Source organism: Bufo bufo, chromosome 3 (genome assembly GCF_905171765.1).
Source record: "Bufo bufo chromosome 3, aBufBuf1.1, whole genome shotgun sequence".
Lineage (NCBI taxonomy): Eukaryota > Metazoa > Chordata > Amphibia > Anura > Bufonidae > Bufo > Bufo bufo.
Genome location: NC_053391.1, coordinates 405,610,120 through 405,625,895, shown reverse-complemented (window position 1 = coordinate 405,625,895; position 15,776 = coordinate 405,610,120). Strand labels below are relative to the sequence as shown.

The window sequence follows — 15,776 nt, the reverse complement described above, 5'->3', positions numbered from 1 at the left end:
TGCCTTTTAAATTTCTCCTGGAGAATGTCCTCACCAGGGTTTGATGAAGCGCAAAATGCGTTTCCACGAGGACAGCATGGACTTATTTTAATCATGTAAATAAAAGTTATTGGGGTCATTCATTAAACTGGTGTAATGTAGAACTGGTTTTGCTGCCCATAACAACCAATCAGATTCCACTTTTCATTTTTGACAGCTCCTTTGGAAAATGAAAGGTGGAATCTGATTGATTGCTAAGGGCAACTAAGCCAGTTCTACTTTACACCAGTTTGATAAATTATCCCATATGTTTTATTCTAAATTTCAAGGCGCTGGACCCATTGAAAATTTGTTACTGAAGTCTCTCGGGGTATTCATCCGTGAGGCCTTTTCTTCACATTATGAGAGTGTCTGGATTATGCAAATTCAGAGTGAGCTGTGCAAAACTTTTTTGTTTTTTTCCTGACAGATCAAAGCCAGGAATTCACAATCAGAATATGATGACCAAGCTCTACCAGTGACATTTCATTCCATCAGAGAACAAAGAGAAGCAGCACCATTCATTGTGAGTTTTTGGCGATGAGCCAATTGCTAGCCTCAGCTTTGGCCTTGTTCAGCATTGCAAAGCACTCAACAAACAAGACACTGACATCAGCAATGCTCCTGTTGTATTATAGACATGCATAAACACATTGCTGGTCACCTTTATATTTTATTATGCCAATAGCTACCTCTAGCCATTATTTACATTTTACTGCAATGCTCCTAAAGGAAACCTGTCATCAAGTTTTTGGGTATCCAACTGACTGGAGGAAACGTTAGGACATGTAAACAGCATTACAACATGCCCCTGCTACCTTCAGTAGATTTCCCTTTGATTGTAAAGATACGTTTAATGATATATGCAGATGCTGATACCTGGAGTCACATGGGTGGTGCAGAAGACATGTAAGTTAACTCTGTAAACATGGTTACTTCTCACTGATATCCCCTTTGCCTTGGATTTCAGAGCTACTAGCTTGGTTGTAATTCCATAACCTCTAGTCAGTTGGATACCCAAAAAGCTGATGACAGGTTCCTTTTAACATTTAAGCTGCATTCATCACATTAGTTCCCACATATTTCTCCATGGCTAGTTACTGAGTCAGTGCCAGGATAACAATACTTTTATCCAGAATCCAGTATAGTTGTTAAATTCAATACGAGAACGGGGAACTTTATGCTTCTGGGAATTCCACAGCTGAATGTTGTGACCAAACCACAATGTGTATTCTTCCCTTCTGCCTATTCTAGTGTTTTCATAGAACAGTGCTCTATTCATTTTTTATTGGCCATTATCCCCTAAATATTTATTTCCTAATGAAAATAGCCTAATCAAATTGGTCTGAAATATACAGATTATGGCTCACATTTATTAAACAATAACTATCGTTTAAATGTTTATTTTCATAAATAAGTACAGGGTGGGCCATTTATATGGATACACCTTAATAAAATGGGAATGGTTGGTGATATTAACTTCCTGTTTGTGGCACATTAGTATATGTGAGGGGGGAAACTTTTCAAGATGGGTGGTGACCATGGCGGCCATTTTTAATCCAACTTTTGTTTTTCAATAGGAAGAGGGTCATGTGACACATCAAACTTATTGGGAATTTCACAAGAAAAACAATGGTGTGCTTGGTTTTAACGTAACTTTATTCTTTCATGAGTTATTTACAAGTTTCTGACCACTTATAAAATGTGTTCAATGTGCTGCCCATTGTGTTGGATTGTCAATGCAACCCTCTTCTCCCACTCTTCACACACTGATAGAAACACCGCAGGAGAAATGCTAGCACAGGCTTCCAGTATCCGTAGTTTCAGGTGCTGCACATCTCGTATCTTCACAGCATAGACAATTGCCTTCAGATGACCCCAAAGATAAAAGTCTAAGGGGGTCAGATCGGGAGACCTTGGGGGCCATTCAACTGGCCCACGACGACCAATCCACTTTCCAGGAAACTGTTCATCTAGGAATGCTCGGACCTGACACCCATAATGTGGTGGTGCACCATCTTGCTGGAAAAACTCAGGGAACGTGCCAGCTTCAGTGCATAAAGAGGGAAACACATCATTATGTAGCAATTTCGCATATCCAGTGGCCTTGAGGTTTCCATTGATGAAGAATGGCCCCACTATCTTTGTACCCCATATACCACACCATACCATCAATTTTTTTGTTCCAACAGTCTTGGAGGGATCTATCCAATGTGGGTTAGTGTCAGACCAATAGCGGTTTTGTTTGTTAACTTCACCATTCACATAAAAGTTTGCCTCATCACTGAACAAAATCTTCTGCGTAAACTGAGGGTCCTGTTCCAATTTTTGTTTTGCCCATTCTGCAAATTCAGTGCGCCGATCTGGGTCATCCTCGTTGAGATGCTGCAGTAGCTGGAGTTTGTAAGGGTGCCATTTGTGAGTAGCTAATATCCGCCGAAGGGATGTTCGACTAATGCCACTCTCCAGCGACATGCGGCGAGTGCTACGCTGTGGGCTCTTGCTGAATGAAGCTAGGACAGCCACTGATGTTTCTTCATTAGAAACAGATTTCATGCGTCCACATTTTGGCAAATCCAACACTGAACCAGTTTCACGAAACTTAGCAAGCAGTTTGCTAATTGTAGCATGGGAGATAGGTGGTCTCGTAGGGTGTCTTGCATTGAAATCTGCTGCAATGACCTGGTTACTGCGTTCACCAGACATCAACACAATTTCTATCCGCTTCTCACGTGTTAACCTCGGCGACATGTCAATGGCTGTAAACAAAGAGAAACTTGTAAATAACTCATGAAAGAATAAAGTTACGTTAAAACCAAGCACACCATTGTTTTTCGTGTGAAATTCCCAATAAGTTTGATGTGTCACATGACCCTCTTCCTATTGAAAAAACAAAAGTTGGATTCAAAATGGCCGACTTCAAAATGGCCGCCATGGTCACCACCCATCTTGAAAAGTTTCCCCCCTCATTAATCACATATACTAATGTGCCACAAACAGGAAGTTAATGTCACCAACCATTCCCATTTTATTAAGGTGTATCCATATAAATGGCCCACCATGTAGTTCCAGTGTACTAGAAACATCGCAATTTATATTATCTAAAACAATGCTTATTTCTCCTATTAGGTTGCTCACCTGCCACCATCCCAAAGGTGCCCGATGGATCCAACTGACTATAATAGCATCTGTTGGTTTCTATTACAATTTGCGTGATTCTGCTGGACAAAATAATGCCTACCAGAACCTCCATCACAGATGTGAACCTAGCTAGCCTATTTCTTAATTCACTGCTTAGTCTGTCTTCAGTGAAAAGGAGTTAGCTGCTAGAAAGAGGCACAGGCATGTAGTGACACACAGACCATGCTGTGGCTAGTAAGTCTTTTACTGTCTCATTTGACCTCTGGACTTATGTCTAAACTGTTAATAATGTCCTCCATTACTGTTGTAGCTTATGAATGTATGCAATAGAGAATATGGGGAGCACAATCCTCTGTATTCTCCATGTGTAGTCTATAGGAGACATCATAACAGCTACTCTCCACCCACAAACTCAGGCAAAAGAGAGAATTAGTAGGAAAGTCTGATGAGGGGAAACTGCTCAAAAGTGCACAACAAAAGTCATGTCATTTTCTAGATATAGTGTTATTCCCATTGTACACACAGACACAGCAGGTTATTCTTAGAAGTCACCTGAAACAACGGTTACATTTTAAGAACTGTACATCAGGTTTTGGTGTAGTTCGCTGCTAAAATGTAGTATATTATAATGTGCAAAATTTAAATTTTAGCAGTAAATTTCCAACTTCAAATTTGCCACTGGTTTAGTGCCCAGGAGACAAAACATATTGCATATTTATTATCTAAAGAATGGCGCAAAGTCTGGCAAACATCTATCTATGCCTGCTGTAGATTTCTGTACCTGTCAGTAAAAAATGTACCAAATTTAGGCCTCTTTCACATGACCGTTTTTTTCCCCGTTTACAGGCCGTTTTTTGCGTTCCGTATATGGACTGTTTACGGAAAAATTAATTTCAATGGTGACGCAAAAATCCCCGTAATGTACTCCATAAGCCTTCCGCTTCCGTATTTCTGTTCCGTTGAAAGATAGAACATGTCCTATTATTGCCCGCAAATCACGTTCCGTGGCTCCATTCAAGTCAATGGGTCCGCAAAAAAAGGAACACATACGGAAATGCATCCGTATGTCTTCCGTATCCATTCCGTTTTTGCGGAACCATCTATTGAAAATGTTATGCCCAGCCCAATTTTTCCTATGTAATTACTGTATACTGTATATGGGTACTTTCACACTTGTGTTTTTCTTTTCCGGCATAGAGTTCCGTCCTAGGGGCTCTATACCGGAAAAGAACTGATCAGTTTTATCCCCATGCATTCTGAATGGAGAGCAATCCGTTCAGGATGCATCAGGATGTCTTCAGTTCAGTCTTTTTGACTGATCAGGCAAAAGATAAAACCGCAGCATGCTACGGTTTTATCTCCAGCCCAAAAAACTGAAGACTTGCCTGAATGCCGGATCCGTAATTTTTTCCATAGGAAACCTTCCTTCCGGTCTGCACATGCGAAGACTTAAAAAAAAGGTGGAAAAAATAAATCTGTTTTTCCGGATGACACTGTAAAGACGGATTCAGCATTTCAATGCATTTTTCTGACTGATCAGGCATTTGATCAGGATCCTGATCAGTCTTACAAATGCCATCAGTTGGCATCTGGCGACGGAACTACTTGCCGGATCACTCTGCCGCAAGTGTGATAGTAGCCTATGCCATACGGAAAAATGGAACAGAAAAACGGAACAGAAACGGAAACACAACGGAAACAAAAAACGGAACAACGGATCCGTAAAAAACAGACCGCAAAACACTGAAAAAGACCTCATGCACCCGACCGTTCCGTTTTTTTGCAGTCCAACCGCGGATCCGCAAAAAACAGAAGCCGCCCGTGTGTCTTCCGCAATTTGCGGAACGGAACGGGCGTCCCATTGTAGAAATGCCTATTCTTGTCCGCAAAACGGACAAGAATAGGACATGTTCTATTTTTTTTGCGGGGCCACGGAATGGAGCAACGGAGTGCTGTCCGCATCTTTTGCGGCCCCATTGAAGTGAATGGGTCCGCACCCGAGCTGCGGCTCGGATGCGGACCCGAAAAACGGTCGTGTGCATGAGGCCAAAGCCATACGGTCGTGTGAAAGAGGCCTTATTAAGAGGCATGCACATTTTAAGACCCTCCTTTAGGGTACTTTCACACTAGCGTTTTTCTTTTCCGGCGCTGAGTTCCGTCCTAGGGGCTCTATGCCGGAAGAATCCTGATCAGTTTTATCCTAATGCATTCTGAATGGAGAGCAATCCGTTCAGGATGCATCAGGATGTCTTCAGTTCAGTCTTTTTGACTGATCAGGCTTTTCAGAAAACCGTAGCATGTTGTATTTTTACCTCATGCCAAAAATCCTGAACACTTTGACTGAACGCCGGATCCGGTCTTTTTCCCATTGACTTATATTAACGCCGGATCCGGTGCCGTGTGTTCAGTCAAACCGGATCCGGCTTTTGCATGTTAAACCCGAAAAATGTGAAAAAAAAGTTAAAGTCCATAAATGGCGGATCCGTTTTTTCCAATGCATTTTTTCATTGTGATCAAAATCCTGATCAGGATTCAAATGTAATCCATTTTCACACGTTTTTCCGGATCCGGCGGGCAGTTCCGGTTTTGGAATTGAACGCCGGATTTAAACAACGCTAGTGTGAAAGTAGCCTAAAGAAAACGACAGGTTTCGCCTGAATTTACATCTGAGTTGACTTTTCTGTTATTTTGTTCAGTCAGAGAAAAAGAAAAACAAAGAAAAGGATCCATTAAATGGACTGAATCACAGATACAAACCGTAGCACCTTCTGTTTCTGTCACCCATCAACTGAGTATAATGTTTAAAGTTTTTTCTTTAAAAAAACGTAATCTCCATTCTGTTATGTAGTTGTTATTTTTGAGAAAAAGAAAAGTCCTGCAGAAATAACTTTTTCTTCCTATAAAAATAGTGAAAACCTAAAGGAGCAGACACTGATCACAACTGGTGCTCAAAGACACTAATTGAAACAAATGTGGATTAAAACAGAAAAGATTTTCCATTTTTCTGCTCCGCTGACAGAATAACAAAAGTCACAGATATGAGCTCTTAAAATAAATGTGGCCAATGCAACATCTCAATAGTCACAGATTAATCAGATTATCAATGTAGTAGGTTCCCCCTTCCTGCCTTTCAAATCTATAAATGGAGTGATGGGACCCCCTCAGACTAGACAGTCCTGATGTCACCTACATCTGCATCCTCAGGACACAGATACAGGAAAAAACAATAGTGTTGTTGCCATGGCAGTCTGTGCCCCTGCTGCTCTGTTCCTCTGAATGTCTTCTGTGCCAGCAATCCAGGCATGCTTGCCCTGCTCTGACCACCAGAGGTGGGCCCAATGTCTGGTGTTCCACATTGGTTTTCCTGTTGAAGGCCACAGCTTGTGGTTCCTTCTAAGGCCTCCCAGCTCTGCTGCTAGGGATTCACGAGTGTGCTCTCCAGCTCTTTAAGGCCCAGTACGCATGCACTCTAGTCTTCCACAGACAATGGCTGGTTACCTTAGTATTTAAGGCACCTTTCCCTAGGGGAGGGTCTGAGCTTTAGGTTACCTAACTTGTTAATTCTTTGTGAAGATGTGCTGTTCTATTTGTCTGTCCATGTACAACCTCTGCCTGTTTATCGGTTCTGACCCCCTGCTGCCCAACGTCACCTTAGCCTGTTTACTGTATTGACCCTTTGCTATCTCCCCTGACCATGGACTAGTTTCACAGATTTGCACAAACTCTGTTTGCCCTGATCTCTTCCTTTTTCTTGACTATGAGTATTTCCTGACCCCTGGTTGTTTGCCACTGGTTTCTCTGGCCCCCTGGGTCAGCTGACAACTGCACTAGGACTATTCCAAGAGGTAGTGGCCTGGTGGCTCCCCTGCAGAGAAGACCAGATCCCTTTATAGGGGTTAAAGGGTGAAAACGAGGAGACTGCCAGGATAATGCCCATGGGTCTAGTCAAACCGGTTGGTTGGCACAGTGGTTCTACACTCACTGTCCGTAACAAGTGTAGCAGGGAGTGATCAGGGAGTCCATCCACCATTGACTCTATGATCTCCTGCTGCCAAAAGCTCAGCACAGGCAGAAGCAATGACGCCACTGTATTATGCCTCCACAGCAGAAGGGAACATATGACTCTATGAGGGATACAGCGACCATGGGTGGAGGAGGGTCATTCACTGTTATCCTCCATAAAGAGAAACTCAGGAATCTGTATGTTATCTATGGTATTACACAGGAGTGACAACTACAACGTTATCTGTACTCAGAGAGTTATCACTGTGTTATCGGTAGGCTTACATAGGATTGCAGGTAACATCTGCTATACATTCATTACATGTAGTGATGTCTCTACTGTACATTACGATGCCTCTGTACTATGGAGCATACAAGTATTAAAAGGGTTAGCCACTTTCTGGTTACTGTTGACTAGAGATTACTGAATCGAAGTTGACGAAGTGGAATTCAATCTGAATTTGCACCGAATCCGAACTTTCTCACGATTCGTGGTAACGAATCGCATTTTTTCCAAAAATGGCTGCTGCACGTGTTAGGACATGGAGCAAGGAACTCTCGGAACGAATGATCACCCACAATGCCATGCATGCAGCCAATCAGCAGCCAGCCAGCCCTATGATGTCACAGCTTTATAAATAGACTCAGCCATCTTGGATTCAGCCATTTTCCAGTGTACTTATTGCAGAGAGAGATGTCAGCAGGCGTTAGGGACAGTGGTAGAAAAGTCTTTAAAATTTTTATTTTGCTGTATAGAAGTTCAGGTAAAGGATAGAGAGGAATCATTCCACAGTATTGAAGCAGAAAAGGGTTCAGTAGGGGAGTTTACAGCCTGGGTAATAGGAACAATCCTATTACACCTTGCTACTGGTGTCCCTAGGACTATGTTACACCTATTAGGTGTAACATAGTCCTAGGGACACCAGTAGTTATGATTTGTTATATAACACACCATATCCTTGCACTCAAAGGGAAAGTATAGTATTTGAAGTATTACACCTTGCTGCACTGACTGGGGATCAAAATTGCCATTATACAGCTCTGTAATTCCAGCAAACCGTTCTTGTTATTGGGGTGCAAGTGCTGTTTGATACAGCCATTACCAGGATTTATTACAAGGAAATATTTCTAAAGCATTTAGTTATATGTTCTAAAGCACTTTTTGGCTTGTATTAGTGGGAAAAAAGGGCTTATTAACCGTTGTGTAGTGAAGAAAATTACAGCCCTTTTTGGCGTGTATTAATGTCAAAATAATATATATTATTTGCCTTCAGCGGTACAGTTATATGTTCTAAAGCTTTTTGTGGCGTGTATAAGTAAATAAAAGTAAGGGCCTATTTGCCGTTCAGCGGTGCAGTTATATGTTCTAAAGCACTTTTTTGTGTGTATTAGAGGCACAAAAAAAGTATTTGCCGTTGTGTGGTGAAGTGAGAAAATTACAGCCCTTTTTGGCGTGTATTAGTGGCAAAAAAAAAAATTTGCCGTTCAGCGGTGCAGTTATATGTTCTAAAGCCCTTTTTGGCGTGTATTAGTGGCAAAAAAATATATATTTGCCGTTCAGCGGTGCAGTTATATGTTCTAAAGCCCTTTTTGGCGTGTATTAGTGGCAAAAAAAATATATTTGCCGTTCAGCGGTGCAGTTATATGTTCTAAAGCCCTTTTTGGCGTGTATTAGTGGCAAAAATATATATATTTGCAATTCAGCGGTGCAGTTATATGTTCTAAAGACTTTTGTGGCGTGTATAAGTGGAAAAAAGTAAGGGCCTATTTGCCTTTCAGCGGTGCAGTTATATGTTCTAAATAGGGATCGATCTATATTGATTTTTTAGAGCCGATAACAATACCGATAATCTGTGAACTTTCAGGCCGATAGCCAATAATTTATACCGATATTCTGTGCATTTTCATCTTGAAAAATAAAAAATAATTCCTACAAAAATCTGTTGAAAATGAACATGTTTATTGTTAACGTTTAGCTTTTTTTGTAAATCTTTCTTTTTAATTTATACTTAATATTTTGGTGTTTGTGTTCTTTTAAACTTTTTTTTTTTTTACTAACTATTAGCCCCCTTAGGCGCTAGAACCTTTGTCCTATTCACCCTAATAGAGCTCTATTAGGGTGAATAGGACTTTACACTCTCCCTGCTGCTCTGTGCTTTGTGCACACAGCAGCAAGGAGCTGACTATGGCAGCCAGGGCTTCAGTAGCGTCCTGGCTGCCATGGTAACCGATGGGAGCCCCAGGCTTACACTGCTGGGGCTCCGATCAGAAGCTGCCACTGCACCACCAATGAGGAGGAGGGGAGGGGACCCTGTGGCCACTGCCACCAATGACTAATACTGGGGGGTTTGGGTGGAGGGGCACACCAATGTTTTTAATACTGGGGTTTTGGGGGGCGTGGCGCACTTCCCCACTAATGTTTTTAATACTGGGGTTGGGTGGGCGCACTGCACCACCAATGAAGATAACTTGCCCATTAATTCAAATACAGGAGGAGGGTGCTGGCTGCAGAATCATATTTCCGCACCCGACCTCTATAAGTGGTAGCTGCGATCCGCGGCAGTTAACCCCTCAGGTGCGGCAGGGGTTAACTGCTGCGGATCGCAGCTCCAGTACTTGTCATAGAGGTCGGGTGCAGCTATATGATTCTGCAGCCAGCTCCCGCCTCCTGTTGAATTTGAATGAATGAGTGAGTTAACATCATTGGAAGCGCAGTGGCCACAGCCCCTCCCCTCCTCCTCTCCTCTCATTGGGGGCAGCAGCTGCACAGAGGGGAAGCAGACACTGCTTCCTTCTCCCCAGTGCTGCTGAGGGAACATGAATCGCACTGACAGCAGCGCGATTCATGTTCGCGATTCATTATCGGCATATTGGCAAGGTTAGATGCCGATACCGATAACTTTGAAAATCCTGAATATCGGCCGATAATATCGGTAAAACCGAAAATCGGTCGTTCCCTAGTTCGAAAGCATTTTTTGGCGTGTATTAGTGGCAATTTTTATTTTTTTTTTTGCCGTCCAGCGATGCAGTTATATGTTCTAAAGCCTTTTGTGGCATGTTTAAGTGGAAAAAAGTAAGGGCCTATTTGCCGTTTAGCAGTGCAGTAATATGTTCTAAAGCCTTCTTTGGCGTGTATTAGTGGAAAAAAAGGGCTTATTAGCCATTGTGTGCTGAAGTGAGAAAATTACAGACTTTTTTGGGGTGTTTTAACCCCTTCAACCCCGGGCCTGTTTTCACCTTCCTGCCCAGGTCATTTTTTGCAAATATGATGTGTCACTTTATGTGGTAATAGCTTTGGAACACTTTTACTTATCCAAGCCATTCTGAGATAGTTTTCTCGTGACACATTGTACTTCATGATAGTCATAAACTTGAGTCGATATATTTCACCTTTATTTGTGAAAAAATCCAAAATTTACCCCAAATTTTCTAATTTCAATTTCTCTACTTTTATAATAGATAGTGATACCTCATATAATAGTTATTACTTTACATTTCCCATATGTCTACTTCATGTTTGGATCATTTTGAAAATTACATGCCATCTCCACACTGTCATTGTGCCACCCTGTGGCCTCCTCCTGATGCTGCCGACTCCATCTCCACACTTTGTTATTGTGCCACTCTGTGGCCTCCTGATGCTGCTGCTTCCACCTCCACACTGTCATTGTGCCACCCTGTGGTCTCCTCCTGATGCTGCTGCTGCCGCCACCTCCACACTCTGTCATTGGGCCATTCTGTGGTCTCCTGATGCTGCTGCTGCCACCTCCACACTGTCATTGTGCCACCCTGTGGCCTCCTCTTGATACTGCTACTGCCGCCACCTCCTCACTCTGTCATTGTGCCACTCTGTGGCCTCCTGATGCTGCTGCCACCACCTCCACACTCTGTCATTGGGCCACTCTGTGGTCTCCTCATGCTGCTTCCACCTCACCACTATGTCATAGGGCCACTCTGTGGACTTCTCATGCTGTTCCCACCCTCTCCACTCCATGACTGGGCCACTATTTTGCCTTTTGGCCTGGCTAACATCATCATTTATTTGACCCTTCTTCTGATCTGTCAGAAGGAAGGAAAAATGAGACGCACAACGGATCCTGTCTATGTAACAGCTGTAAGGCCTGCATGACATGGTCCCTATTTTGCATCAGAATTGGCTTAAGATTTAGTAGCCAAAAGCAGGAGTGGGTACAAAACACAGAAGACATGCAAATATTCCATTGACGTGTCATCTCTGTTTTGGATCCACTCCTGGCTTTAGCAATACTGATAGATTACTAACCAAATGCTGACCGAGTGAAGGAGGATGCTCCACAGACAGGATCCGTTTTTTGGGGGTTATTGTCTGACGGATCAGAGGAAGGGCAAAATAATCAGTGACGTAAACACAAACTTACTGCTGACACCCATTCCACTCTGTCGGGGGGCTCTACTTGTACACTGCTCAAAAAAATAAAGGGAACACAAAAATAACACATCCTAGATCTGAGTTAATTAAATATTCTTCTGAAATACTTTGTTCTTTACATAGTTGAATGTGCTGACAACAAAATCACACAAAAATAAAAAAATGGAAATCAAATTTTTCAACCCATGGAGGTCTGGATTTGGAGTCACACTCAAAATTAAAGTGGAAAAACACACTACAGGCTGATCCAACTTTGATGTAATGTCCTTAAAACAAGTCAAAATGAGGCTCAGTAGTGTGTGTGGCCTCCACGTGCCTGTATGACCTCCCTACAACGCCTGTGCATGCTCCTGATGAGGTGGCGGACGGTCTCCTGAGGGATCTCCTCCCAGACCTGGACTAAAGCATCTGCCAACTCCTGGACAGTCTGTGGTGCAACGTGACGTTGGTGGATAGAGCGAGACATGATGTCCCAGATGTGCTCAATTGGATTCAGGTCTGGGGAATGGGCGGGCCAGTCCATAGCATCAATGCCTTCGTCTTGCAGGAACTGCTGACACACTCCAGCCATATGAGGTCTAGCATTGTCTTGCATTAGGAGGAACCCAGGGCCAACCGCACCAGCATATGGTCTCACAAGGGGTCTGAGGATTTCATCTCGGTACCTAATGGCAGTCAGGCTACCTCTGGCGAGCACATGGAGGGCTGTGCGGCCCTCCAAAGAAATGCCACCCCACACCATTACTGACCCAATGCCAAACCAGTCATGCTGGAGGATGTTGCAGGCAGCAGAACGTTCTCCACGGCATCTCAAGACTCTGTCACGTCTGTCACATGTGCTCAGTGTGAACCTGCTTTCATCTGTGAAGAGCACAGGGCACCAGTGGTGAATTTGCCAATCTTGGTGTTCTCTGGCAAATGCCAAACGTCCTGCACGGTGTTGGGCTGTATGCACAACCCCCACCTGTGGACGTCGGGCCCTCATATCACCCTCATGGAGTCTGTTTCTGACTGTTTGAGCAGACACATTTACATTTGTGGCCTGCTGGAGGTCATTTTGCAGGGCTCTGACAGTGCTCCTCCTGTTCCTCCTTGCACAAAGGCGGAGGTAGCGGTCCTGCTGCTGGGTTGTTGCCCTCCTACGGCCTCCTCCACGTCTCCTGATGTACTGGCCTGTCTCCTTGTAGCGCCTCCATGCTCTGGACACTACGCTGACAGACACAGCAAACCTTCTTGCCACAGCTCGCATTGATGTGCCATCCTGGATAAGCTGCACTACCTGAGCCACTTGTGTGGGTTGTAGACTCCATCTTATGCTACCACTAGAGTGAAAGCACCGCCAGCATTCAAAAGTGACCAAAACATCAGCCAGGAAGCATAGGAACTGAGAATTGGTCTGTGGTCACCACCTGCAGAACCACTCCTTTATTGGGGGTGTCTTGCTAATTGCCTATAATTTCCACCTATTGTCTATCCCATTTGCACAACAGCATGTGAAATTAATTGTCACTCAGTGTTGCTTCCTAAGTGGATAGTTTGATTTCACAGAAGTGTGATTGACTTGGAGTTACATTGTGTTGTTTAAGTGTTCCCTTTATTTTTTTGAGCAGTGTATAAGCGTTTAATAGAACAGGTTCTGTAGAAATCTATGTGGAATCAGTGAATTGGTGTAAAAGGAGTGCTCTCTTTTACGCTATAGTAGGATCTTGGGCCTCTGCATGGTTCTTTAAACCTGGAGCTAACATTGACCTGTAAGGCTGAGTTCGCACTTGAGTTATTTGGTCAGTTTTGGCCCCGTAACTGCCCAAATAAATGAAGTGTGCAGTGAACTGGCCGAATAGAATTTTTGAGAAATTCGCTCATCTCTACTGTTGACCAATGGGTATGTGAGATGTCTATATGACACTTACTAATATAGCCTTTGTTTAAATTCTGCACCATTTTCTATATTTCATTATGTATGCCCCCTTGTTTACAAAATCTTTTCTGCTGTCCACATAGAGGTCCTGTCTTTAAAAAGGCTGGTAATGGAGGGTCATGTAACCAGCCAAATCAGCTCCTTGCGATACCTCCTCCAAATTTCAACAATGACATATACTAGTAAGTGCCATATAACCATTTTACGAACAAATTGGTCAACAATAACCAGAAAGTGGCCAACCCCTTTAAGTAAAACAGAAATGTCTTCTGTTAATTTGTTAATTCTGCCTATGTCTGTGCTGTATTCTCATTTATAGTCTGCACAGTGCTAATACTCTGCAAAGAGCCTATATGGACCTGGTGTCTATTATATGGTCACTATATGTCAGCATTATTGGTTATAGTGGTGCTTGTGTAGTGATAGTGTACACTTGTCCCTGACCGCTTTACTAGGTGCTTCTATGTTCCATTTTTATTTTTCCCCTCTGCTGATTATATGGTATACATATTCAAGAAAGCGATAGGAGGACATGAGAAAATTAAGGAAAATTTGCTGCAGTGATGTTATTTTTCCACCCTCCTCCTCCCAGGTTACAGTTCTGGGTCCATCCCTGTCTATAGACAGACAGACACAAGCTGTCATAAAACGATGGTTTGACAAGGAGGGCAGGAAGAAATTTACTTGGTTCCTGCTTGCTAAGGAAGCAATTCCAATAAGATAATCATTTTAAAAAGTAAGCAAAATATTTCACTTCTGTACTTAACAAAGCTCTTTCACATAACATATCAACAGATCTCTAATACATGGCCATATCATAATTCCATGCATGTGCTCTGTATTTAGAACAAAAGACAAAGTCATATGTTACACTGCAAAACCCAATTTAGTGGAATCTTATAAATAGTCACATCACAGCTGAATAAAATGGACACCTAACTCACTATATAAGAATCCTCTGTGTCTATGACCATCGCAAAACATCTGGGTGTAACCAGTAACTTAACACTGGAGCAAGTCATGGAAAATCCCATGCAATACATCTACATACTGTACAGATGAACATGTACCTTCTTTAGAGCTGGTGCTGCCAGTGACACCAGATCCGGCTGAAGATCTTCCTACTGGGCTGGAGTGTTTTGCTCCCCTCCCTGGGATTTTTAGTCCACTTGGCTTCAGCATATTTGTAGCAATAGTTTCAACACCTCTGTAACTTTACTTCTTCTGTCAGAATCCTGTCACAGGGAAATGTCAGGCCTCCATGTAATGGATACTGCTTTCCATGTTTAGTTACCTAAAATATAGAAGTATAATTTTTAAACTGGCAATGCATTCTTAGTTCAGACAAGGACAGCAATTCATGAAATGAAATTACTACTCTGTTGCACTTTTGCTTCCATCCTAAAAATAAACAATTCAACTTATTAACCTCAATATTAAGGAGTTTCATTTGGGCTATTATAGTAGAAGTGAATTTTATTCCTTTTTTTTATCTCAAATTATTTCAAAATAGTCGCTGCTGTTAAGCTACTTTCACACCACCGTTTTTGCTGGATCCGTCATGGATCAGCAAAAACGCTTCCGTTCTGATAATACAACCGTCTGCATCTGTTATGAACGGATTGTATTATCTTTAAAATAGCCAGTGAAAGTCAATGTGTGATGATCCGGGGATGATTCTTATATATAGCATTCATTAGGTCTCACCAAAGCTCCTCTGTTTAGTTCCTTCGTAATATATTCTCATAGCGGCAAAGTTCGCATGACTGATCCTACAGCCGCGACACTTTGGTCTGTCTCCAAGAAGACAACACCGATAACGTCAACCTGCGTCATTCGTGAACGTGTGGTTGCCCTTCCCGGTGTCTGTCTCGGGGGACAGGCAGAAGTGCTACATACGTGGCATGTAGCGATTGGTCATGCATTATAAATACGGCTGCAATGAGGTAGAAATCACGTGTAACAAAACCGGCTACAGATTGGGCCCCTCCACTTTAAAACCACTCCCCTGCATCCCCACAGACCTCTCCTTCTGAAGAAGCAATACGCGAAACGCACGTTGAGGAGACGCGGTCACTCTCATTTCTTCTAAGTACAGGTATGTCACTTATGGATAGGTACTAATACTGTGATATTGTGCTGCTTCCATGTCACAATTCAGGGTCCATAAGCAAATTTAGATAAGCGTGTTTTGGGGTGGGAATTTCCGAGGCCACTTTTGGTGACCCAATATTGTACACTATATGCCCCACGTCACAAAAAGTTGATTAGGAGTCAGCTACAGGTGGT

The 15,776-nt window shown here is 42.8% G+C and overlaps 1 protein-coding gene across 3 annotated transcripts in view; it reads right to left on the bottom strand.

Annotated features, from left to right (window-relative positions):
- Positions 1-15,776, bottom strand: part of CLIP2 (CAP-Gly domain containing linker protein 2) — a 141,379-nt gene that overhangs the window by 72,340 nt on the left and 53,263 nt on the right. For all 3 annotated transcript variants that reach the window (XM_040424830.1, XM_040424831.1, XM_040424832.1), the window contains exon 2: positions 14,558-14,781. In XM_040424830.1, the coding sequence (XP_040280764.1) occupies positions 14,558-14,669 (112 nt within the window). In that variant the 5' untranslated portion in view covers positions 14,670-14,781. The remainder of the gene's footprint in view (positions 1-14,557; positions 14,782-15,776) is intronic.